Source organism: Vombatus ursinus, unplaced genomic scaffold, assembly GCF_900497805.2.
Source record: "Vombatus ursinus unplaced genomic scaffold, bare-nosed wombat genome assembly UNPS02014935.1, whole genome shotgun sequence".
Taxonomy (NCBI): Eukaryota; Metazoa; Chordata; class Mammalia; order Diprotodontia; family Vombatidae; genus Vombatus; species Vombatus ursinus.
The window spans coordinates 6394509-6420146 of NW_020954713.1; the positions used below are offsets into that span (position 1 = coordinate 6394509).

At 39.9% G+C, this 25638-nt stretch overlaps 1 protein-coding gene across 2 annotated transcripts in view; it reads right to left on the reverse strand.

The window, feature by feature from the left end:
• The window catches only part of ADGRD1 (adhesion G protein-coupled receptor D1), a 473701-nt gene that overhangs the window by 34808 nt on the left and 413255 nt on the right, over window positions 1–25638 (reverse strand). For both annotated transcript variants that reach the window (XM_027844234.1, XM_027844233.1), the window contains one exon: window positions 7076–7167. In XM_027844234.1, coding sequence (XP_027700035.1) covers window positions 7076–7167 — 92 coding nt within the window. The remainder of the gene's footprint in view (window positions 1–7075; window positions 7168–25638) is intronic.

The following is a 25638-nucleotide window of genomic DNA, read 5'->3' on the forward strand; positions in this document are numbered from 1 at the left end:
AACTATAGCATTTATATAACGCTGTAAGTGTGCAAAGTACTTTACAAATATCCCATTTTATCCTCACAACAACTCTGGAAGGTAGATGCTACTGCTATCTCCATTTTACAGGTGAGGAAAGTGAGGTAGACAGAGCTCAAATGACTTGCCCAGGGTCATACAGCTTGGAAATGTCTAAGGCTAGATTTGAACTCATGTCTTCCTGGCTCCAGGGCCAGCATTCTATCCACTCTACCACCTAGCTACCTCTAGACCTCCATGAATTAAATAGATTATAAAGATCTAGATGATTCTAGAGCTGGAAATGACCTTAGTTGGAAGCCATGGAGTCCTTAACGCATCCTTTTGCAGATAAGGAAGGTGAGTCCCAGAGGAGTAGGATCAATTACTCAGGTCACCCAGCTCTTAAGTAGCAGAGCTGGGATCTGGACTCAGGTTTTGCTCACTGCAGATCTAGTGCCCCATGCTCTACACATTGCCTCACCATGGCTGCTAAGACTCCTTCCAAGTTGATTCTCTGAATTTCGCATCTAGTTCAATAATGGCCCAATCAGCAAATAAAAAAAAAAACAAACTAAGCATGTTGGGGAAACTTATAAAGGGTCACACCACTAGACTGAGTGGATATTGAGTTCTTTAGCACCAAGCAAAATGATTACCCTGAAACAAGGACTCAAAAGGAAAAGAAAAGGTTCCAGGATTTTTCTAATTATGTTATAATTGCTTTCTTTGTGGCTGGTTGTGATAGCTATCATTTCTGGTTCACCAACTTATGAAGTCTACATTTTACACAAATGATCCTGATTTTTTCCAACTCAATGGCCCATTTCCAAGGAGACAGTGAGAAAGCAGGCAATAAGCCCCTGCCTCAGCCATTTGCTGGGAATGAAGTTAACGAGACTAACTTCAGGACAAATAGGATACAAAACAGTGTACCCTGCAAAGGCAGCCCTGTGGGGGCCTGACCAGACAAAGCTGATTTCAAGCAGAAACTACCCTTGCAGAACAGTAAGAGGCTTAGGCTTCTGCTCGCACCCACTACTATCTATTATGCCTCCTCTTTATTTCCTGAAACCACTGCAGTTTAGGCCCCTCAAAAAACAAACAAAACACACACACACACAGGGGCACCTTTTCAGTCTCTGTCTGTGAAACTCAAACCATCTATATCAGGAAAAATGATTATATTCAACAGATGTGAAAATTGAAACCAAAAAAGACATAATTTGTGGTATTCAGATGTGTCCGTCTTTTGTCTCTCAGACCTTCCTCTCTTCTTTCTTTTTCTGTCATCCTCTCCCTTCTTGGAAGGAAGGAAATAAGTACTTATTAAGCACCTACTGAGTGTCAGGCATTGAGCTGAGCACTTTACTACTATCTCATTTGACCCTCATAACACCCCTGTGAGGTAGGTGCTATTATGATCTCCCTTTTATAATTAAAGACACTGAGGTAGACAGAGGTTAAGTGACTTGCCTAGGGTTGCACACCTGGGAAGTATCTGAGGCAGAATTTGAACTCAGGTCTTCCTGAATCCAAGTCCAATGTTCTAGAAATCCACTGCACCACCTAGAATGAATTAATCTTGTCTATCCAGTCATTTGGTAAGTGTTAACCAGGGATCTGCCACAGGCAAAATTGGATGAAATACAAAGATGAAAAACACTCAGTACCTGCCCTCAAAAGGCTTATATTCCAACAGAGAGCTGAGAGGATCATAGAACTATAGCTAAAAGAGACCTTGGAGACGTAGTGCAAACCCCACTCATGTTAAAAATGAGGAAACTGAGGCTAAGAGGTTAAATGATTTGCCCATTCACATATCTAGTAAATGTCCTAGGCTGCATATGAACTCAGGTGGTGCAGTGGATGGAGTGCTAGGCCTGGAGTCAGGAAGACTCATCTTCTTGAGTTCAAATCCAGCCTCAGACACTTATTAGCTGTGTGACCCTGGCCAAGTCACTTCAATCTATTTGTCTGTTTCCTCATCTGTAAAATTAGCTGGAGAAGGAAATGGCAAACCCCTCCAGTATCTCTGCCAACAAAACCCCAAAAATGGGCTCGTGAAGAATCAGACATGGCTGAAACAACTGGATAACATCCTGACTCCAAGCCTAGAGTTCTATATGGTGTATGTACCACCTAATTCCCTGAAGAATACAAGGCAATCTATTATGTATGTGATAAGTACCAAATGAATAGTATAAAGAAAATACCCTGAATGATGGGAGTCAGGGAAGTGTAGTAGGAAACACACTGGATTTGTGTTCCCCTACAGCATCTAGGACAGTGCTCTGCATGTAGTAGGTTGGCATTCAATAAATGTTTGTTGCGATGAATTGAGGCCTTTCCTTTCAAGTCCTTCAGGCTTTTCAGATAATGCATGAATGTTTCCACCACAGTAGGTGCCTAATGAGCAGTGGCCTCCTGATGTACTCCTGACAAGACCCCTGTAATGGCAGGGATCCAAGGAGCATCCTGTGACCTTCAACAGGTTTTTCCCGACCAAATGGCCTTGTTTACTGAAGTCGCCACGTTGTTCTTGGTGAGGAAGCATGCATGAAGTGTCTCAGAAGAGATTATTATCGTTCTGTGACAATGTCCATTTTGCTCCATGTCACTGCCTCCCAGGAAGAAATTTCCATCCTTCAGCAAGCTGACCCAATCTAAGTCAAGCCCTATCATCTGCTAATTTGAGACCACAGCTCACTGACATGCTCATGCTCATGCTCAGCTCAGTAAGAAAATCATTCAATTTCTTCTTTCCATAAATCGTAGGGGACAAACAATCTTTCATGGAGAGGAACTCTCTTTTTTGTCCCCATGACTTTGCACTGGCTGTCCTCCATGTCTGGAAATCCCTGCACTTCCAAGAACCCTTGGACTCCTCCAAGACTGAATGTGAGTATTACCTTCTACATGAGGGCTTCCTGGTCCGCTGGCTCCTTGGGCCCTCCCTATCCCCAAAAGAACTTGTACCTATTGACTACATAGATATAGATAGATAAATAGGTATATAGATAGATAGATAGGTGATAGATAAATTAGATAGATAGCTAGAAAGCTAGACAGATCACATAGAAAGATAGTCTGATAATAGAGATCTAATAGATATAAGGTGATCTATATCTCTCTGTCAACTTATTTATCCTTCCATCTGTGTATTTATCTATCTCTATTTATCTACCTACATTTATATATCTATCTACTATCTATCAATTATCTGTTTATGAAGTATCTATATATCAATTATCTGTCTGTCTATCCTTCCCTCTGTCTGTCAATTATCTCTATCTATCTACCTATTTATCTACCTATTTATCTATCTACATTTATATATCTATCTACTATCTATCAATTATCTATTTATCAAGTATCTATTTATGTATCAATTATCTGTCTGTCTACCCTTCCATCTGTCTACTATCAATTATCTGTATCTATCTATCTCTATTTATCTACCTATTTATCTATCTACATTTATATATCTATCTACTATCTATCAATTATCTATATTTCTATTTATCATTTATCAATTTATCTATCAATTATCTATCTATCCTTCCATCTGTCTACTATAAATTATCTCTGTCTATTTATCTGTCTGTCTGTCTATCCATTCATCTATCATCTATCTACCTATATCTATCTACTATCTATCATCTTTATCTGTCTGCCTTTGTCTATCATCTTAACTTGTATTTGTAAAGCTCTTTTAGTTTTGTATAGTGTTTTATACATAACAACCCTCAAAAGGTAAATAGTCCAAGGATTCTGTTGTTGTTTCACTGGGCCTGGAATCAGGAAGACCTAAGTTCATATCTGGCACCAGACACTAACTCATTATATGACCCAAGTTGCTTAATCCTGTTTGCCTCAGTTCCTCTTCTGTAAAATGAGCTGGAGAAGGAAAGGGCAAACCACTCCAGTATCTTTGCCAAGACAATCCCAAATGGGGTCACAAGGAGTCACATGCAACTGAAAATTACTAAACAACAATAAAACAACATTTGGCTTTTATAAGTGAAGTGTCTTGGTCTCAGTCACCAGAAGAGCATGTAGCTGAGATGGGCTTCAAACCCAGGTGAGCTGCCTCCATCCAGGTTTCATGGTTCCTAGCCAAACTGGACAGTCTTGAATGCTGAGGAGGTAAGATTTCTAGGAACTAAGAAGCCAGGAGAAATTTGAAGTGTTCTATTCTGACCTTAAAGGGGTCAGTGCCAAAGATCACAGATTTAGAAGGGATCTAAGACTTGGACATCAAATCCAACTCCATTTTATAGATGAGAATACTGAGGTCCAGAGAAGGTGAGTGACTTGATCCAAGTCATAGAGGTAATTAGTAATAGAGGAAAAATTTGAACCCAGATCCTCTGCCACCAAAGTCAGTGCTCTTTCCACTCTCTTATGGCAGCCTCATAATGGACCTCACTGGAAAGTAGAAAATTTTTTCACTCCACTGACATCAAACAGAGGCTGGTGTTCAAATAAATACCTACTGTCCATGGCCAGACCAGATGCCTCTCCTTACACATTGTTGCCTTCTATGGGTTTCTGAAGGCTGTGAGACCCTGGCAGCTTGTCATTTTAATTTCTAATGTTTTGAATTCATTGCAGAATAATTGTCTTATAGATTTTTGGTGCAGGCATATTTATTGTTTTCCCTTTCACTGTGGAAATGATGTAGTATAAAAAAAGTAACTTTAATTATGCTGGTGCCACTGAGAGCTGAAAATTGCTGGTATTTAAGAAATCAGCCTAAGTGTTCCAGAATGAAAGTGGATACAAGTATGGCAGATTTATAGGGAAAGTATTGACCCATAGGTAGCAACAATGGGAAGTCAGCTAAGTTTGTCTTGGGAATCCCAGGGTCATGGATCTAGAGACTGAGAGGACTTCACAGACCATCGAACCTGAACTTGTCATTTAACAGAGCAGGGCACTGAGGCCTATGGAGGTTAAATGCCTGGCCCCAAATCATACAAGTAGGAAACCCCATAGCTAGGGTTTGAGGTCATAGGATTATAGGACCATAGGATCTGAGAGCTGAAAGAGACCATAATGGCCACCTAATCCAACCCAAATGTGAAAGGAATCCCCACAATAATGTACCTGACAAGTGGTCCTCCAGTCTTTGCTCAGAGACCTCCCAGAGAGGGGAAGCCACCACCTGTCTAGGCAGCCCATCCCACTTTTGGACAAGTTCTAATTGTTAGGAAAAATTTCCCCTTTACGTCAAGGTCAAATTTGTCTCTTGGCAACATTGCCACAGCTTTATATCTAGAAGAGATCTAAGAGTTCAATCAAGACTGAGCTCATTTTATAGATTTTACAGATGATGAAACTGAGGCTGGAGAAGCTCATTGACTTGCCCATGGCCAATAGTCAATAATTATTTATTAAGCATCTACTATGTGCCAGGCTCTATGCTAAGTAAGCACTGAGGATACAACTATGAAAACAGAAGGTCTCTGCCCTCAAGGAGTCTAGTTATACAACTGGTAGGAGGCAAGATATGAACCCAGGTCTTCTCGATGTGAAGCTCAAAGCTCAGTCCTCTACAAAATGCTGTAGCTTCCATGTATTGCTTCTGGTTCTGCTTTTTGGGGCCAGATGGAGCAAATTAAATCCCTTCTCCACATGATAGCCCATCAAATACTTGAAGACCATTCTCACATTCACCCCAAGTCTTCTGTTATCCCAAGCTAAACGTATCCAGTTCTTTTGACTAATCTGCATAAAACATAAGATCAAGGCTCTTTACCCTCCTAGCTGGCCTCCTCTGGTCATTCTCCCCCTTCTAAGTGTCCTTCCTAAATCATGGAACACGAGACTGAACCCAATGCTCCAGATGAAGTCTGACAAGGGCTGAGTACAGCAGGACCATCATCTTCCTATTCCTGTAGCTTGTTGTTGTTGTTGCTGAGTGGTTTTCAGTTGTATCTGACTCCTCCTGACCCCATGTGGGATTTTCTTGGCAAAGATACTGGAGTGGTTTGCCATTTCTTTCTCCAGTTCATTTTACAGACGAGGAAACTGAGGCAAACGGGGTTAAGAGACTTGCCCAGGGTCACACAGCTAGAAAGCGTCCGAGTCTGTATTTGAAATCAGATCTTCCTGACTTCAGGCTGAGTGCTTTATCTACTGTGCCACCTAGCTGTCCTAGTCCTCCCACAGCATAGCACAAGTCACTGCTCTTTGGCTTTCAGCCACCTCTTTCATGAAATGAGGAAGTGGGACTACATGAATCTAAGGATTTTAGAGGAGGAGAAGGAGAAGGAAGAAAAGGAGGAGGAAGAAGAGGAGGAGGAGGAGAAAGAGGAAGAGGAAGCACAAGGAGGAGGAGGAGGAGAGAGAGAAGGAGAGGAAGAAGAAGAAAGAGGGAGAAAAGGAAGATGAAGAAGGAAGAGAAAGAAAGAAAGAAGGAAGGAAGGAAAGAAATAAGGAAGGAAAGAAGGAAGGAAGGAAGGAAGGAAAGAAAGAAAGAAAGAAAGAAAGAAAGAAAGAAAGAAAGAAAGAAAAAGAAGTTACTAATAACCAGCATTTATACAGCACTTTAAGATTTTTATATTAGAGACAGATTAGAATGATGGACCTGCAGTCAGACTGACTTGGATTCAAACCCTGCCTCTGATGCTTATTAGTTAGGTGATATTAATTGACCTCTCTGAAGCTCAGTTTTTCTATCTGTAAAATGGAAATAAACAGAGAACCTACCTTATTGGATTGTTGTGAGGATCAAATAATATGATGTAAGTAAAGTATTTAATAAACCTCGCATTGCTATGTAAATGCGAGATATGATAAAGTGCAGTGCTTTACCATTTTCCAAGCTTTGTCACTCTTGCTTGGCCACTCAGTTCTTACCACTATCCAGGGAGGGAGCCAGGGAAGGGTATATTATCTTCACCAATGAGGAAAATTAGATCTCGAGGCAGAAGGGACTTGGCCACAGTCACATACCTAGCAATGAACTGACCCGGTAAGAGGACCAATTCTGGGTCTCCTAACTCCCCAGCCTGAGCCCTGAACTATGAAAGTGTTCTCACATGAATAACGTGGAGACAGGACTTACTTAAAACCATTCGCCTCTCCATGGACCTTGTAGTTCTCTGCGCTGATCCTGGAGATGACTCTGGTCACAGCAATGAGAATGCCAATGTTGACCTGCCCAACGAGAACCAGCAAGGGAAAGTCAGGACGCAAAGTATGCTGGGAACCTGCTCATTTGCTCCACTCATTGGCTATGGGAGGGCATCTGTTTGGGGCAGGAGAGGTGAGGAGTTGTTTATTGAGTTGTGATAATGATGCAAGCATAAAGGGAAGATGTGTTCAATTTTATTAATGTCTTTCTTTTTCGTATCACATCTATTTCTTGGTAGATTTTTCCTCTTTCTTAGAAGAAAGAAAAAGAAGAAAAAAGGAAATGAGCATAAAATGTTAACACTAATAAAAATACAGAAAAGACAGCAGAAGACCCAGATACGTGGCGAAATTGTTTTACTTGAGCTCAATTTCATAGACAAAGATCCTCTTATACACATACATAAACACACATACACATGCTCTCATACATATATATTCGCACATACACACATTCACACACTCATACACATACACTCACATATACACACATTCATACACATATACATTTTATTCACATACACACACATATATGTACGCACACTCATATGCATACATATACATTCACACACACATACACACACTCTCATGCTCAAACATTGATAATACATTCACATATATATACACACCGACATTCTCATACACATATACTCATGTATACACACATTCATAGGTATACACATAGTCTCATTCACATACAGACATACATACATACTTACATTCACACAAACATACACATACCCTCATACACATGTACTCACATATACATACTCATATACATACACACATTCATAGACTCATACACATATACACACTCATACACATGCACTCATACATACACACATTCACACACTCATATACATGCTCACACATATACATACACACATATATACATTCCTACATACAAAAATCCTATGGGACAGAGGTTACATTTCACACGAGTCTCTTTTCTGTTCTTCACACAAGGAAACATTCCACTTTGCCCATGATTATTAAGTTAACAACAATAATAATAATGACAAAAGAATCCTTTTAAACAAGAGACAGCAGGACTTAATTGTGAATGGAGACCAGTGTAACCCGCAGACCCAGCTCACCAGCAGCCAGCTCCTGTGGGAGGGAGGTCTTCTGCTAACTCCTGGAGATAGAGGTAAACTCTTGCAAAGTTGCCCTTGAGGGCAAAGTGTGCCAGAGCAAATGGCCCACACCCAAGGTCCTCCAAGCCTGAAGCCATGGTCACTGCTTCCCCCCTTCCCCACCACCAAAAAACAATAAAGACCTAGAGAAACACAAAGTTGTTGAGGGGTCTCGTTTCTGCTGCCTCCACCAAAAATTCAAGGCAATGTGTATTTGGGAGGGGAGTGAAGTACTGGTTTAAACTTTAATTCTAGGCACCACCACCAGTCATTTCAGAAAGGGCCATCTTGTATTTGTGAACTAAAAATTTAAGAACTCCCATCTGAGTAGTTATCTCCTTCCTCTTCCTCCAAATCTCAGATAAAATTCCACCTTCTGCAAGAAGTCTTTCCCATTCCCCTTCACGTTAGCCTGAGATTATCTCCAATTTGCCATGCAGAGATAAAGACAGAGGAAAAATAGAAGGCTAGAGATGGAGATTGATATAAGTATAGAAATAAACAAATAAATATAGATATAATATAGATGTTTTTACATAGTTGTTTGCATGTTGTTTCCCACCTTGGATTGCAGGTTCCTTGAGGGTAGTGTGGCATTTAAAAAGCTCAAGAGACATAATTTCTGGATAATTTAATCATTTTATTAATAATGACAACATTTTGATGAAAGGATGGTCATTTGGCCATCTCTTAGACCAAAGACAATCATGGCAGTGGGCTCACAGTTTATATGCCTTTTGGAAGGGGGATGTTCCTAATGGTAGCAATCAACTCTGATTGGTTAACAATTAATGAGAGAATGAATATTACAATGAGGGGCTGAACCTATTCTAACCAACCTTGATTATGTCATTTACTTTTAAGTTACCCCCAACCTTAGGCAATCAATAAAAAGAATTTATCCCCACTCAAACCTGAGTAGAGCACAATGGCTTCCCACCTGGTTGGGGTCTGAATAGAGAAGGTTAGCTCAGCCTTCAGAGACTGAGGCCTTAAAATGAGGATAAAAGAAAAAGGGGGAAATCTGAAGCTTCCCAAATCTTTGATCATTAATAATCCTTTCTCTCACTGGAACTGTTTTTTTTTCTCTCACTAGGAACTGTTTTTTTTTCCCCTTTCTTTATATCCTCAGCCTGGCAAGGTGCCTGGCACATAGTAGGTACTTAATAAATGTTTCTTGTTTCTTGACTTGCTTGAATATTAGAGTTCAAGACCAAGAGGGTTGTAAATTGTGCTATCATAACTAGGTCTAAGATGTACAAACCACCAGGTTTTTTCCTACCTGGGGCCATGGTTACTGATGCCAAAAAGGCTAATAACCAGTACAAAGTTGCCCCAGGGCCTCACTCCTGCTAGTGCCTCAAACCAGCTGAGGGGGCACATGGCCCCTGGGAGCTAATGGGTATGACACACCTGGAGATGGAAATTGAGGAGTTTGTGGAACATATCTGCTTATTTTCTGCAAAGGCTAAAGATGACTTCCCTGTCACTAAAGATGATGGCAGTGAATTGAAATAATAATGACTAGCACTTAAGGTTTGCAAAGCACTTTATCATTTTTATCTCATTTTATTCTTACAATATCCCTGGGAGGTAGATGCCATAACTATCACCTCCATTTTGCCAACGAGGAAATAGAAGCAGTCAGTGGTCAAGCATCTTGCCCAGGGACAAACAGCTAATAAGTATCTGAGGTGGGCCTTGACCTCAAGTCTTCCTAACTCCAGGTCCAGAGTTCTATTCACTGAACCACACAGCTATCTTATCATGAGAGAGGGAGAAGTAGGAAACTTCCCCCAAGAGCAGCTCATGTGCATGCACATGCACACACATACACACACACACACATACAAACACACATACACACATACACACACACTTAGAGAGGTCATATTTTCAATGCATCACAAACTTGAGTCATAGAAACCTTTAAAAAAATCTTACATTCAAGGAAACTAGATGTTATCTCAGGGAGGGAGGAGGGGAGGGGAGGGAGGGACAGAATTTGGAATTCAAAACTTAAAAGAAAAAAATGAATATTAAAATTGCTTTTACACGTAATTGGGGGAAAATAAAATAGCATTAAAAAATAAAGTGTAAATGGATCCTGAAACCAAAAAGTTTGAGAGCCACTGAATTAGTCCAACCCTTTTTCCAGGTGAGAAAATTGAGGCTCAAATAGATTATGTGATTGGTCACAGTGACTCAGGTAGCAAGCAGCAAATCAGGATTTAAATCAAGAACACTTGTCTACATTTTCAGTATTCTTTCCACTGTGCCATGTTGATATAATTCTTTTTAGGAACATTCTAACTTGTTTCTAATTTCTGGGCTGACCATCTCCAGTAGGCCTCAATGTATCACCTTCCCTCTCTATATATGAGTTATAGATAAATTTTACCTTGGTTTTTCTAGATTAATTTAGTTGGGGATTATATAGAATGAGCCAAAGTAAGAGAAACTGATGATTGTGAGGAGAGGGGTCAAACTCCCATGATAGGACCTTGTCTGTGCAAGCACAGAGTTACAGGGAGCCTTGGCCCATTGCGTCTGCCTTCTCATCCATTGGTACCCCCAGGCTTTTCATGCCTTCTTTACTGTTAAGACATAACTGTTAAAATTACCTCTTTTCTAAGAAAAACATTTCATGCTTAAAAATTCCCTCAAATCTCACCCCTCCCAGAAATTCCACAAAGATTACATTGAAAGGAAAATATTCAAGTATCTCAATGAGATGTCAATACTTCCCCATATTTTCATTTTATGATATGTATACTTTCTCTTTTTCTCCAGCCTCAAAGGAAGAGGTGGCCCTTCTCTTTGCTGAGGCCAAGCTCTCTGTTTGCTATATTCATTGCACAGGTATCTTGCTACAATAATCCCTGCCTACCTTGTTCTGATTCTACCTCTTTCCTCAGGTACTCAATCCTTCCCTGATGCCTACAAGCATGCTTAGGTCTCCCCAATTCTATCTGTCCTTGATCCTTCCACATCTTTAATCTATTATCCCATGTCTCTCCCCACTTTACAGAGCCAGATTCATAGAAAGAGTATTCTCAACTTTCTGCCTCCACTCCTTTACTACTCATTCATTTCTCAACTCAGAGAATGATGAAAATTCAGATTCTCCAAGTTGGGAGAGAGGTAACCCAGAGACTGTCTCATCCCAGCCATAGTTCAACAAGTGGTCATGAAACCTTTGCATGAAGACTTCTCATGAAGAGGGATCCACTGGAACCCAAGGCAGTCCAGTCCACTGTAGGCCATTTCTACTTGCTGGCATGTTTGGGTTTTTTCCTTACATCAAGGTGAAATCTGGCTATGGTCAACTGCCATCTACTGTTCCAATCTATTGGCCTTCCAATGAGTCACTATCTGGGTCCAAGCAGAAGAAGCTGAAGTAGATAGAGAACTAGTCTTAGAATCAGGAAGACATGAGTTTGGAATTTATCTCAGATACTTGCTAACTGTGTGATCCTGGGCAAGTCACTTAACTTCATTGGGTCTCAGTTTCTCCACCTGTAAAATGAGGGCGTTGAACTTAATAGCCTTTTAGGTCCCCTTTAGCTCCAAACCTCTGATTCTATGATCCTCAGGCCCACATGATAACCTTTCATACAACTATCATGTCTATCCCTGCCCCCTCCAGGCACCTCTTCTCTGCTTTAAACATTCCCAATTCTTTCAACTGATGTTCACGTCAGGGTCTTCATCAAAGCCTTTCACCATCTTGGTCACATTCTTCCTGACACTCACCAGCTTTTCAACATTTTCCCCTAAAATCGGGCACTTAGAACTGAACCCAAAACAACTGCGAAGTATGTACTGACCAGGGCAAGATATTCTTTATTCCTGGACACTATAGACAAGTCACAGCCTTTCTTGGCCTCAGTTTTTCCAACTGTAAAATGGAAATAATAGATAACATATGCCCCAGAGGGTTGTTATGTATTAAACGTCCTGCTACAACCTTCCCTATTCCTGCTGAGAGTATAAACATCCTCCCAGTCCTCTATTACCTGAGTCATCCTTGAGCCTTCTTCCATTTTACATCCTTCATAACTCAACCAGTCGCCAAGATCTGTCTAGTCCATATCTAATATATCTCTCATATCTAGAACATCCTCCCCTTTCACATAAACTCTACCTTAATTCAGGCCCATATCATGTCTTTTCTGTACTATTTGAGTAGCATCCTACCTGGTCTCCCTGACTCCAGTCTCTCCCCTTTCCAACTTACTTTTTTTCACACAACGTTAAAATTATCTTCTTAAGACATAGTACTGATCATGTCACTCTCCTGCTCAATAACCATCAGTGGTTCACCACCATAGCTAGAATGTGCTTCAGTCTGGAATTTAAGGGTCTCCCTAATCTAGCTCGAACCTATATGTCCCATCTTATTTCCACTACTACCCTTCATGAATTCTGTGTTCAAGACAAGTTGCACATTACTTTTTGCCCAAATTCAGCATCCTATCTACTGCACATATATCCCATATATTTGGTATGCTTTCTTCCTCCTCCTCCTTCTTCTTCCCCTCCTTGAATCCTTCTCTTTCTTCAAGACTCAACTTACATGCCACCTCTTCAGTGAAGCTTTCCCTGATCTATGCCCATAATAGTGTTCTATCCCTACTTACAGTACATCATAGCATTCACATCTTCATGTATTATCTGTTCCCCAAGTAGAATGTGTGTGTGTGTGTGTGGTGTGTGGTCTTTGAATCCCCAGCATGAAGTGGGCATAAATGCTGAATAAATTGCCACCTCTACTCGTGCTCACCATTATCTTCTTCTCTAATAGAGGGAAGGAATTTGGAAAGAGTGTGACCTGTCAAGGTTACACAAAAATAAGTTGAGGAGTCATGAATTTGAACCCAAATCTTCTGACTCTAACTTCAGGGGGTTTTCTACTATATCACAGATGCTTTGCAGGTGTCCATATATAGGGAAAGGGCAGCTCCGTGGTGCAGTGGGTAGATTGCTGGGCTGAAGTCAGGAAGACTCATCTTCCTAAGTTCAAATCCAGCATTAGACACTTACTAGTTGTGTGACCCTGGGCAAGTCACTTAACCCTGGTTACCTCAGTTTCCTCATGTATAAAATGAGCTGGAGAAGGAAAAGGCAAAGTGCTCAAGTATCTCTGTCAAGAAAACCCCAAATGGGATCATGAAGAGTCAGACATGACTAAAACAACTGAACAACAACAATAAAATAGGGATAGACATTGCCCCGGGGCAAAGAAATTTAGAGGGAATAATAAGTAGGCTCAGATGCGAGCTTAGCAACTAGAATAATTAGTTGAAATAGGAAATCATCAGACACGTGACTTCCTTCTTCTCTACCCTCCTCCCCATCAAAACATCTGCACCTTGCTATTTCCTCAGCAATTGCTTTATCATTTCTCAGGGTCTACTCTGTCCCTATTCCTTCAACTGAATTGAAGGTTTATTGTTATTCCTTTGGCATGTTCACAAACAATAACACTGCTACCACCAACAATAACAACTGGTCATAGTTCTGGTGCTGGAGACAAAGTTTGCCTAAGACAGTCTCCATGGCATCCCCAATTTTATGGCCTTCAGTGTGAGTGTAGGTTTGAATAAGACACATCTAGGCATTTAAATCCATGCCCCCATGGCTCATCTTTCTCCAGTGCCTTGGTGTTTTTACTAACCTTCCACTGACTCAGGAAGCAGAAATTCAGAGAAAATTGTTTAGCTGATCTCTGTTCTGCAGAAGGCAACTGAAGGCTTTTGATGTTGGCCCCGATAGAAATATCTATAAAATGAAAAGAACTCGGGAAATGATTGACATTCAGGAGAGGAACCAGGGACTCCTCACCACCTTCTCTGGAGCCACTGGTGGCGAAGGGAAGGAGGAAGCTTCCCCATTCAAAGTAGGGCAATCAAAAGGAAGCTGCTTGTCAGACCAGTTGGATTAAATGGAAGGGAAAAAAATTAGGAAGAAGGGAAAACTTTTATCTTTCTTTTTCCTTCTGGGAGGAAGTTGTACACTTAGAGGAAATCCCACAGTGCAAGGTGATCTTTTGTACTCAATTCTAAGAATTGGAATGGGACAGAGTAGAAGGCAGTAGGCTGGGGTGTGCTGGTAAATGTTTAATAACCAGGTCTCCCCCTGAAAAAATGTATACAGGGCATACTTTCAAGTTTATTCTTCATCATTCATATTTCCTCCATCATTTTCTTAAGTCAGATAATCAACAAAATAATGTCAGGCCCTTATTTGTAGCATTTGCCCATTTCTGATCTCTGAGTCTAAATGCTTATGTTGAAAATTTAACAATCAGCTCTCAAGAGCCAGTATGAGCTGACTGCTGTATACTCCTGACAGTAGGTCAATGAAAAGGGATAAGGGGCAGCCAGGTGGTGCAGTGGAGAGAGTGCCAAGCCTGGAGTCAAAAGACATGAGTTCAAATCTGGCATCAGATGCTTACTAGCTGTATGACCCTGGGCAAGTCACTTAACTGCTGTTTGCCTCAGTTTTTTCAACTATGGATAATGAATATGAATACATAATAATGGCCTCTACTGACCAGAGCTGTTATGAGGATCAAATGACATAATAATTGTAAAGTGCTTAGCACAGTGCCTGGCACATAGTAAGCACTTTATAAATATTAATAATAACAATAACAATAATAATAATTGTTATTGTTATTATTAGGGGATCTATAGCATCACCTCCACATGGCTTCCAACACATTTTTTCTAAAGCATAGGAAGAGTCAGACATGACTAAAATAACTGAACAACAACAACAAAATAGAGATAGACATTGCCCCGGGGAAAAGAAATTTAGAGAGAATAGTAAGTAGGCTCGACTGTGAGTTTAGCATCCAGAATAATTAGTTGAAATAGGAACTCTCCTGCTCAGTAAATGCCAGTGGTTCCCTATTGCCTTCAGGAGCAAATATAAGCTTCTCAGTTTGGCATTCAAAGTTCCCTAACTTGTCACCTCCTTACCTTTCCAATCTTCTTACACATTACTCCTATCCAAATAAAAAATGAGATAACTGTAAAGTGCTTAGCACAGTGCCTAGAACATAGTAGGTGCTTAATAAATGCTTATTCCCTTTATGGTCCAGCCACACTGGCCTTATTGCTATTAATCAGACACAACATTCCACCTGCCATCTGCTATCTCTAGGCTGCTGTTCTGATTGTTCCTAAGGCCTGGAATGTTCTCCCTCTTTGCCTCAGATTCTGGAAAGCTCCAGTTTTCTTCAAGAATCATTTCAAAAGCCTTCTTCTACATGAGTCCTTTTCTGGTCCCCCTGGAAGCTAATGCCACCCTTTATAGAGTTGCCTTGTATCTACTTTATATATGTGTTTTTTATACTTCTACATGTGTTTTGTATATTTCATATATGTACATGTTGACTCCCCTGTTAGAGTATAAGCTCCTTGAGGAGAGGGACCATCTTATGTTTGTCTTTCTATCTCCAGTGCCTAACAGTGCCTGGCACATAATAGCCACATAATAAATGATTTATTAATTAGTTTCCTATTCACATAAGACCTTTAATTCCCCAGTTTAGTTAGCCAGAACCAACTAGAATTTTGTGTCTGTGTGTGTACCTGGGTTTAACATGGTACATCTTTCCCCACACCCTAATTGATATGCATCCTGGTGGGGAAGAAGTCTACCCAGGGCAAACATGGGTTTTCTGAGTTTAAAGGGCCTGGATGGGCAGAAACCGAAGTATACCCATAGGTATATTATTAGCACCCTCCAAATTTACAGCTCTAGGACCACATTCCAACAGCCCCACCCTAGTCATGACTCTGGAATTGACATATCCAAACTTCATAATTTTATATTATTGTTAAGGGTTATAATCCCCACTTCCTAAAATGCTGTGTGGTTTTGAGCTGCATACTTTATGTGTTTCTGCTACTCTGTCTCTGCTATTAACAAGAAAAGAAAAGAAAAGAAAGAATGATTGGAACAGATTTGGGAGAGAGGTTCACACTATGGCATTACTCATGAAAAATTACTATAAACTGTTTTGCAAACATAAAAACGCTTACAAGTGATTAATAAGGAACCATGCACCCTTAATTGCCTTTCAGTCCCTCTATTTAAAAACTGGAATGAAATATTTCAATAGGGTTGAACTGTTTGCATTACATGCTGTTAGAATTCATTCTTGAATCTATTTCTCAAAATATTCTGCAGGTTCCTTGAGCTCAGTCTTTTCTCATTTCATTTTGCATGCGAACCTCTTACCACCCCCACCTCCCAGCCTTGTTCAACTGAGAAAATTTGCTATGGTATTAGGGAACGAGGCATAGCTAAATGCAGCCACCCATTCCACATAGCTGTGTAATTGTATTAAGAGATAATGGCAGCCATGAAACCAATCTGGGAGTTCAGGGGGAAAAAATTAAGGAAGGAAAAGTAGAAGAGCCTATGCCTGACCCTCTCTGCTCTATGTTTATTGCCTGGATTAGATGCTGGGTTATTTAAAAAGTTTCTTAATATATCAAGTCTGAAACCCTCCCATATTTAACTCCTAATGAGCAATGATTCCAGAACAGTGACATGTGTAACCTAGAATGCAATGAGTTTCATCAGTTTGGGATCTCCTCACTGAAACTGTTCACAAAATCCTTCTGAGTAATGTCAGAAACATCACTGATTAAATAAGTTAGGGGTTGCCATTCCATTTCAGAGAATAATGGAACCATGCATGCCATCTTCCCTTTTAAGGCAGAACATTAATAAAGTGAAATATTTGTGGTAATCTGTTTCAGCTATCTATTAGCCTTAACTTTTTTTGGTAAGATAGTTTATTTCATCAAAAATTATATTTAAACCTTCTCAAAATGAAGCTATTTCCCAACTGCCTTCACTTTCCAGGATCCTTCCATCCCTCAGTTTTCTGGGGGTTTTTGTCTGTTTTCACCCAGGGAAAACAGGCCCCACTTATAAAACAGAGCTGTTTTCTCATCCTCTGTAGCTTGGTGAAAAGCAAGAAGCTTGTATGTGCTCTGTGGGACCCAACTTCAAGGGGGTTTTATACCAAATTGATGATGGGTCAGACAAACACAAGAAGAATAAAGCTGGAGAGCCCCAAAGAGAAGCAATTATTTCCAGGATGAGGAAGGTAATTCATTATTATTAATAATTTTCATTATTTTTACTATCATTACTATTGCTGCTGCTGGTGCTGCTACTACTACTACTACTGCTACTACTACTACTACTACTACTACTACTACTACTACTACTACTACTATGTGGAATTCTCATTCAGGTATGTGTTAAACAGAATGACCTCTGAGGTTCCTTCCAAAAAGAGTTCTAACTAGGGTGAAGTGGCTAGAGTCTTGCATCAGGGCCTGAATTTAGAGAGCATTCACTGCAATTGCTGTCTAGCAGCAAAGAAACAACCAAAATTACTTAACATTGAGTTAGCAAGAATAATTAAAGTAAGAAGCTAAGTAATAGCCTGGAATGAGAATATTTTCCTTTCCCTGACTACTGTCTTCCTCCTCCTATTCCAACTTGATTCACAGAACTTTGTGCTACTTGATTCTTTGTTAATTGTTTGGTAGCCATTAGCATCTGAGAAATTTGACTTGCGGTAAGCCATGAGTTCATAATTCTTGTTGTTTTTCTTGCAAATACCTTAAGGTAAGGTTTCCTCTACTTCTGTTCATTGCAAATGAAAATTGACTGGAAATGCTTATATGCATACTCTCATCTTTTTTTTGGAATCAGTGATCAGCCCCAGAACAGAATATTCATAGCTCACAACTTTGTTGTCCCTCCCAAGATGTTGAACAAATGGATGCTTGAGACTATTAATCCTGATTGGAAATGGTTGGGATAGGGGTGGGGAGGGGAGGAAGATGCTGTTCAGACTGAAAACAAAAAGAAAAGATGATTTTAAAATAACACCTATGGGAACATAGGGCAATAAGCTAAAGGAAAGATCATCTGATTTACAGTCAGAGGTCATGGATGCAATTCCCAATTCTGCTGCTTAATGGCTGACATTTATACCAAACTCTCAGGTCTGCAAAGCCCTTGGTACACACTATCTCACTGCAATCACATAAAAATCCTATTTAAAAAGGTGTTATTTTTTTCCCCAATTTTACAGGTGAGACACTTCAGGCTCAGAGAGGTAAATTAGCTTACCTGTGGTCAGATTAAGTATCTGGGGGAAGGAATCAAACCTTTTTTTCCCTCAATCCAAGTCCAGTGTGTCATCTACTACACCAAAGGTGTCAAACTCACTGAGTGCATCACTCACTCAATTAAAATGTGATTGGGAAATGCTTAACAAAATAAAATAAAATAAAATAAAACATAGATAATGTTAATTTGTGATTTTCTAAGTCAAGATGCTGCCTACAAGGATCATTATTATTTGGGTTTGATATCACTGTGCTATGCTCTGCTGCTTCTCAGTGTAATCTGCATGATCTTGGAAAATTCACAAGACTTAACTTATCTTGGCTTCAGTTTCTTGATCTGAAAAAAGGGGGGAGGGATTTCAATCAACCAATCAAAAGGTGTTTATTAAGGGTCCATTATGCTGTTCATCCTTCATTTTCTCCCTACCGTCACCCAATGGAGAATAACATCTTCTAATGAGGAATATACCTTTATATCTCCCTCCATCAAAGAAGTCACAAGAGGAACAAACAAAAAGGTTAAAAAAAACAGGCAAATGGTATTTTGAGCTGGGTACACTTTTCTCTCCCAATGTATACGTTCTCTGATAGAAACTAAGGGTATTCTTCAGTAGCAACAGGATATCAGTCATGAATTTCACTCTAAATGGGTTCAGTATCAGATGAGCCTATCAGACCTTAGGACAAATCTTAGCATGCATACCTCTTTCTTCCAGTCCTTGCCTAAAAGCTGAATAACTGACACCTGATTGATTCTCTTTTGGCACTTTTTCTGCTTGGCCCCAGAGGGCAGAACAGGAATTAATGGGTGGAAGTTACAAAACATCGAATTCAAATATGATGCCATTTTCTGGCTTTTGGTTACAGTTCACTTTAATTCAATTCAATAATCATTTAGTTAGCACCTCCTCTACTCCAGAACTGCACTAAGCACAGGTAATACAAAGATGAAATTAAAATATCCCCTGTCCTCAAGGAGCTTTCACTCTACAGAAGAAAACAACTTGAACATGAAGAAACAAATGTAAAATAAATGCAAAGAAAATACAGGGTAATTTCAGAGAGAGGGAGAACATTAACTACTGGGGGGAGGGAGGAGATGAGGAAGAGCCTACTGTAAGAGGTGGTACTTGAGTTGAGCATTGTTGGGAGCTAAGGATTCAAAGGAGAAGGAGAAGGAAATAGTAAACCACTCCAGTATCTTTGCCAAGAAAACCCCAAATGGGGTCACAAAGAGTTGGACATGACTCAACAACAACAACAAAAGAGTTCCAGAACATTCCCTGGACCTAACAGCTCTCCATACCAACATGGATCAGGCTTATAGATTGTAGCATTCACATGTAACAAATTTCTCCTTGGTGTAAAGCCTGTAGCCAGGTAGCACCCTGGAGAGGGAAAACAGCATGATCTGTGTCAGCAATTCTCCTTAGTTTGATCAATCCTCCAACAATCTGTTCCCTGTCTCCACTGTTTCCCATTACAAAGGAAATACAGATGTTTATGCCTCTCCTTAATTTTACTTTACACATGGCAAAAAAGGGAACAAGGCAACAGATGGCTGATGACAGGGCAAAGTCCCGATGGATCTCTTTGCTACCTCTTTCTGGAATATCAGTGGTAGAATAAGAGAGCTTTTTATACTTTAGAGATTTTTGGCTTATAGGGAGACTTCAATAGACAATATCACCCTCACAATTGGAGAAGGGGAGAATTGTTTTTATTACATTTCCACATATTTTAGGATGTTAGTGTTCAGTCCCATCAGTCATGTCTGACTCTTGCTGGCCCCATTTGGGGTTTTCTTGTCAAAGACACTGGAGTGGTTTGTCATTTCCTCCTCCAGCTCATTTTACAGACAAAGATCTTGAGGCAAAGATGGTTAAGTGACTTTCCCAGAGTCACACAGTTAGTAAATGTCTGAGGTCTGATTTAAACTCAGGTCTTCCTGACTTCAGGCCCAGCATTCTATCTGCTGTACCAATAGACATTAACAAACAGGAGCCTGAAGAAAAGGAGGGCAAACTGGACACTCAGCTAGTTCCACCCAACCTCCCTCCCTGTGATGTTTTGGAGCCAGCTCAAACTGACTAGAGAGCAAATTGTCTGATTTTTCAAATTATAAGATCATATCTGTAAGGTGCCTCATTCCATAATAATAATAATAATAACAATAATAATAATAATTACTATAATAACACCAACATTTATATAGTGCTTATTACATGCCAGGCACTTTGCTAAGTACTTTATTATTATTTTCTCATTTAATCCTCACAACAACTCATGGAGGTCGGTGCCATTATTATCTTCATTTTATAAATAAGGAACTAAGTTTAAGTGACTTGCCCAGGATCACGCAGCTAGCAAGTGTCTGAGGTCACATTTGAACTCAAGTCTTCCTTACTCCAAGCCTAACACTCTATCCACTGTAGCACCTAGTTATCTCAGCCTCCCCTTCATATTACAGATGAGATAAATCTAAGGCCAAAAGAGGCTTAGTGACCCACCCAAGGTGACACGGGTAGTAAATGTCAGAGGTGGAATTTGAACCTAGGCCTTAATTTTGCTTTTGTTAAGTCAATATTTTTGAACCCAAGTACAGATTTATATCTCTCTTGCCAATTCAGCTTAACAGTATAGCCTTGTAAGCTCTTTTTTTGTGTGATCCTGACATTGTCATCCAAATGATTAGCCAGATTGGCATCATATGCATACACAGATGTGTATCCCACTGCATTCCACCCTTTTATGTCCTTTTGACCAAGTTGATAAACCAAACCATAGGAAGATGACTTCTCTCCTTGCCTCTAAAGATGAACTTTTCTTTATTTAAGTTTTGCCTACTATATTCATAGCACCAGATTATGTATTACAAGGGATAAGAGGTGTTTTCAATTGTCTCTAAAACTGCAGGAGGAAGTATGAATAGGGAAATAGGCTTGGAAGGGGTCTAGGACAGTGCCATACCTAGGGATGTGCTAGAGCCAGCTGGAAATGTTTCGAGAGTCAATAATTAAATTTTCAGTGTGAGCATTTACACTCTAGAAATCAACAAATGCTACAAATTGAAGCTTGATATATTGTTTTGTTGACTGGTTAGACTCTAGAAGGTGATGGAGAAAATGTTAATAATGCAAATTAAATTTTAAAATTATCCTGTGAACATTTTTTTTTATCTAGAGAGCTCTATGCTAAGTATTTCCCAGCACATCACTAGTCAGACACCTGACCCAGATTGCCTGTGTTTAGGTGTATGCTGATTGCTCAAAAATTTAAATGTCAACAGTTTTTTGTTTTGGGGGGCTCTCCAACTCTTTCTAATAAAACATAGGACACAGAGCTAAGGACCTCTGACTCTTGCCAAGTGCCCATACTTGACCAAATCATTTCATATCTCTGGACCTTAATTCTTGACATGTGAAAATGAAGGGGTTGGACTCTTGGGCCTCTAAGGTATCTTTCAGCCACCTTAAATCCAAGATGCTATGATCCATTTTCATTTCCCTGTCTTACCCCATTTCTTCCTTCAGGGAATCCTTCCCATTGACTGATAAGACACAACAAAGTTCTAATGGTGGAATTTCAGACACTGTGACAAGTGGAAGAAAGACTACGTGGGCAGAGTGACTTTTTAACAAAGACTATAAATCAGCACCTACTTAAAAGGGCTGGTCCTGCCTTCACTAGAGACCAAAATCACAGAGGGAAGAAAATTCAAATTGCTTCCTTGGCAGAAGGTGCTTTGTTCTCGACCTAGAATGTAATAGCACTCAAGTCAGCAGTCAAATAGCGGAGGCTGAATCAGCAATGTTGCCCTAAAAAAAATTGGATTATTTCCCAATTTTACCATTTGTCCTTTTTTTTCTTTTTAAATCCCCCCCCCCAACTCTTTAGTGTGTTAGACAGCAAAGTTAAATTATTGAAGTCGGCTAGTTCCTCTTATGGAAATTTTTGAAGCTGGAGCTGGTGAGGTGAATAATTATGTTATGCCCCTAAAGGAAGAAAAGGAATGAAAGACACATTTTATCCAATCCTTTGTAATCCTTTTAAAAGGTTGGGTTAGTAAAATGATTGCAAATGATTCCCAGAGCATCCCAATGGAGATGTGCACTAACTGCCCTGGATGAGAACAGCTCCAGGACAAAGTGTTACCCATGGAGCCAATGCCAATGAATGTGAGCTCAAGCAGGGGATGGACGCAGAGCTACTTAGTCATGCAATGGATGGGGGCTCAAAGAACAAAATCCTTTTCCATCCATTCCTCTGCCCTTGAAACAGACTGCTTAAAAGAGGGATTTGCAGTCTTTGGAAACTATGGGGAATATCAGAGGACATGAGCAAAATAGATGTGAGCTCCATCCATGTCATTCAGAATTCCATACTCTATTTGGGAAGGCAGATGTATCAGAAATAACTTAATTGATATTCTATCTCTCCAGACAGAAAAAGGGGGGGATTCTTTCTTATATCGAGGCAGTATGAATGGCAGAGAGGGTGCTACACTTGGAGTTGGAAATTATTGGGTTCAAATCCTAAATCTGACCTTTTGTGTCTTATCTAGAAGATAGGTAGATAGAGCATTTATTAAGTACTTATTAAGCCAAGCACTAGGCTAAGCACTGGAGATATCAAGAGAAGCAATAGAGACATAATTATAAGCAAGCAAATTTGTTCCTGCTCTCAAGGAGGTTACATTCTAATAAAGAAGAGCTGGAAAGCAAGAGGGAAGTAGAAATGTCAGGAAATTTTGTGGAGACCTCCATCATCACAAGATAAGGCCAAAACTGCCCTATCAAAATGGTGATTAGGGACAGGCAGGACAGGAAGAGTCTAACTGTCTAATGAGAAGGAGGTGGAGATGATGGTCCAAGTGCAGATGGCATAGCATGGAGATGAGCTGGAAGGGATTCCAGAGGCTAAGCCCTTTATTTTACAAATAAGGAAATTGAAAGCCAATGTAATAAGGTAGCTTCTCCAGGGTCATATGGGTCATTAAGTATCAGGGCTGGAATTGGAACCCAGATTCTCTGACTCCAGAGCCAACATCCCTTCCATAACTCTACATTGTCTCTCTGATCAAATCTAGTCTCTCTGAATCTCAGTTCCTCATGCGTAAGATGAGGAGAATAATGAATGCAGAATGCAGACCCTATCTCATTGTTTTGGTTTTTGGGTGTTTATTTTTTTGGAGAAACAATTTAAATGTAGTAATGAGCAGCAAGTATTTTGCAAATGGTTAAAGCACCATATCAATGTCAGATACATTATTATCAGGGCTGAGATGGTGCAAGCTCCTTCTGCCAAGATCTAACCCCAAGATTTGAAGCCCAAGAGTCAGATGCAATGGTCTAGGAGAAAAATACTTCTTTTCCCATGTGAACCACTTATAGACACAAAGCAGAGGGTGATGGAAAACCACTTTCCACCATGCCGTGGACACATCTGGTGACCACCAATGATCCTTATGAATCATCTCCTGGCACTTGCCACACCCACCCTGCTTCTAGGAGTTCCCTGATCATCACATGACCTTGAGGAAGAGTCTGCAGACCAATGGTAACTTTCCCAGACCTGGCTCCACCTTTGGTCTTCTGACCTTCTTCCACACATACCTTGTTAGCTCATCCAAGGCTACAGCTTCAATTCTATTCTAGGTTCACAGAATCCCAAAGTATCAGTTTGTTTCCAGGTCTACTTTTGGGGGCCAAGCAAAATATATCTAATCCCTCTTTCATAGGACAACCCTTGAAATACTTTTAAGATCACTCTTATGTTTCCCCTGAATCTTCTTTTCTCTGGATTCAACAATAATAGAGGAAACAGGGTTGGACCTGGAGTTAGGAAGACTTGGATTTCAGTCCTGCCCTAACACATTAACTGTGTGATATTAGGAAACTTATTTAACTTCTCTGAGTTTCAATTTCATCTATAAAGTGGCAATGATAATATCTTACAGTCTCTAATCCAATAAACATTTATTAAGTACCTACTATGTACCAGGCACTGGGCTAAGAGCTGATAGTACAATTAACAAAATAGAAAAAAGAAACACAGTCCCAGTACCTCTCTTAAAGACTTTACAATCCAAAGGACTCTATGAGTCTAAGATGCTGAACAGTTGGAAATTTGCCTTAGTAGTTTCCTCAACAGGAGTCCCTTGTACAAGCGAAATCAGATAGCCAGTCTTCTATCTTCATGTTTACCTATGTATGTTCATTCTGTCTCTCCCTTAGAATGTAAGCTCCTTTAGGGCAGGGACAATTTCTCTATTTTTTTTCTTTAGTCTCTAGCACCTAGTACTGTGGCTGACACACAATGAGCCTTTAGTAAATGCTTATTGATTGACTGATTGATTGATTTGAAACCTTAAAGAACCACAGAAACATCAGTTGTTTATGTAACTCAACTGATCTTCATAAGTCATGATCTTAAAGCCTTCACCATTCCAAACTGTGTCTTACAACTTCCCAGGATTCCACACAATATGAAGGGTGGTTCTAGGAGACAATTCCAATGCTAATTCCACTTCTTCATCTAAAATAGCAAATGTGAAATTTTGCATGTATTAAAAACTATTAGTGTGTGTAGTAATTTTTCAGGATGAAAATACACTTAATTTCCTCTATTTAGGGCAAAAATTTCCCAAGATTCTTTTATCCAATGGGCATTCCATACCTTCAGGTCCTTACAGAAATAGATTTTCTGGGATCCATCAATATATCCTAAGTCTCAAGGACTCCATGACTAATACAGTCATGGAAACATCCTACTGCTATATAATAATATTTATGAAAAGCAATAATAATGATAATAGTTCACACTTATATAGGGCTTTAAAGTTTGCAAAGCACTTTGTAAACATTATTTTAATTGAGCTTAACAAAGTGCTATTAATACATTTTATTTTTATTTTGCAGATGAGGAATCTAAGATTGAGAGAATTTGAGCCTGCCCAGGATCACATAGCCACTCTCTAAGTCAGGATTCCAACTCAGGTTTGCTATCTCTAAGTTCAGCACTCTAGTCGTATATCATTTAGGTGCCTCTAGGACCACCAGCAAGTTACCTTGTTTCAAAACACTCTTTTAAGGAGTTTTGAAATCTGTCATTTTCTCTACAAAGTCAGTCATTCTTTTTTCCATACAGTTCATTAAAAAGTGTCCCCCTAAAAAGTAACAAAG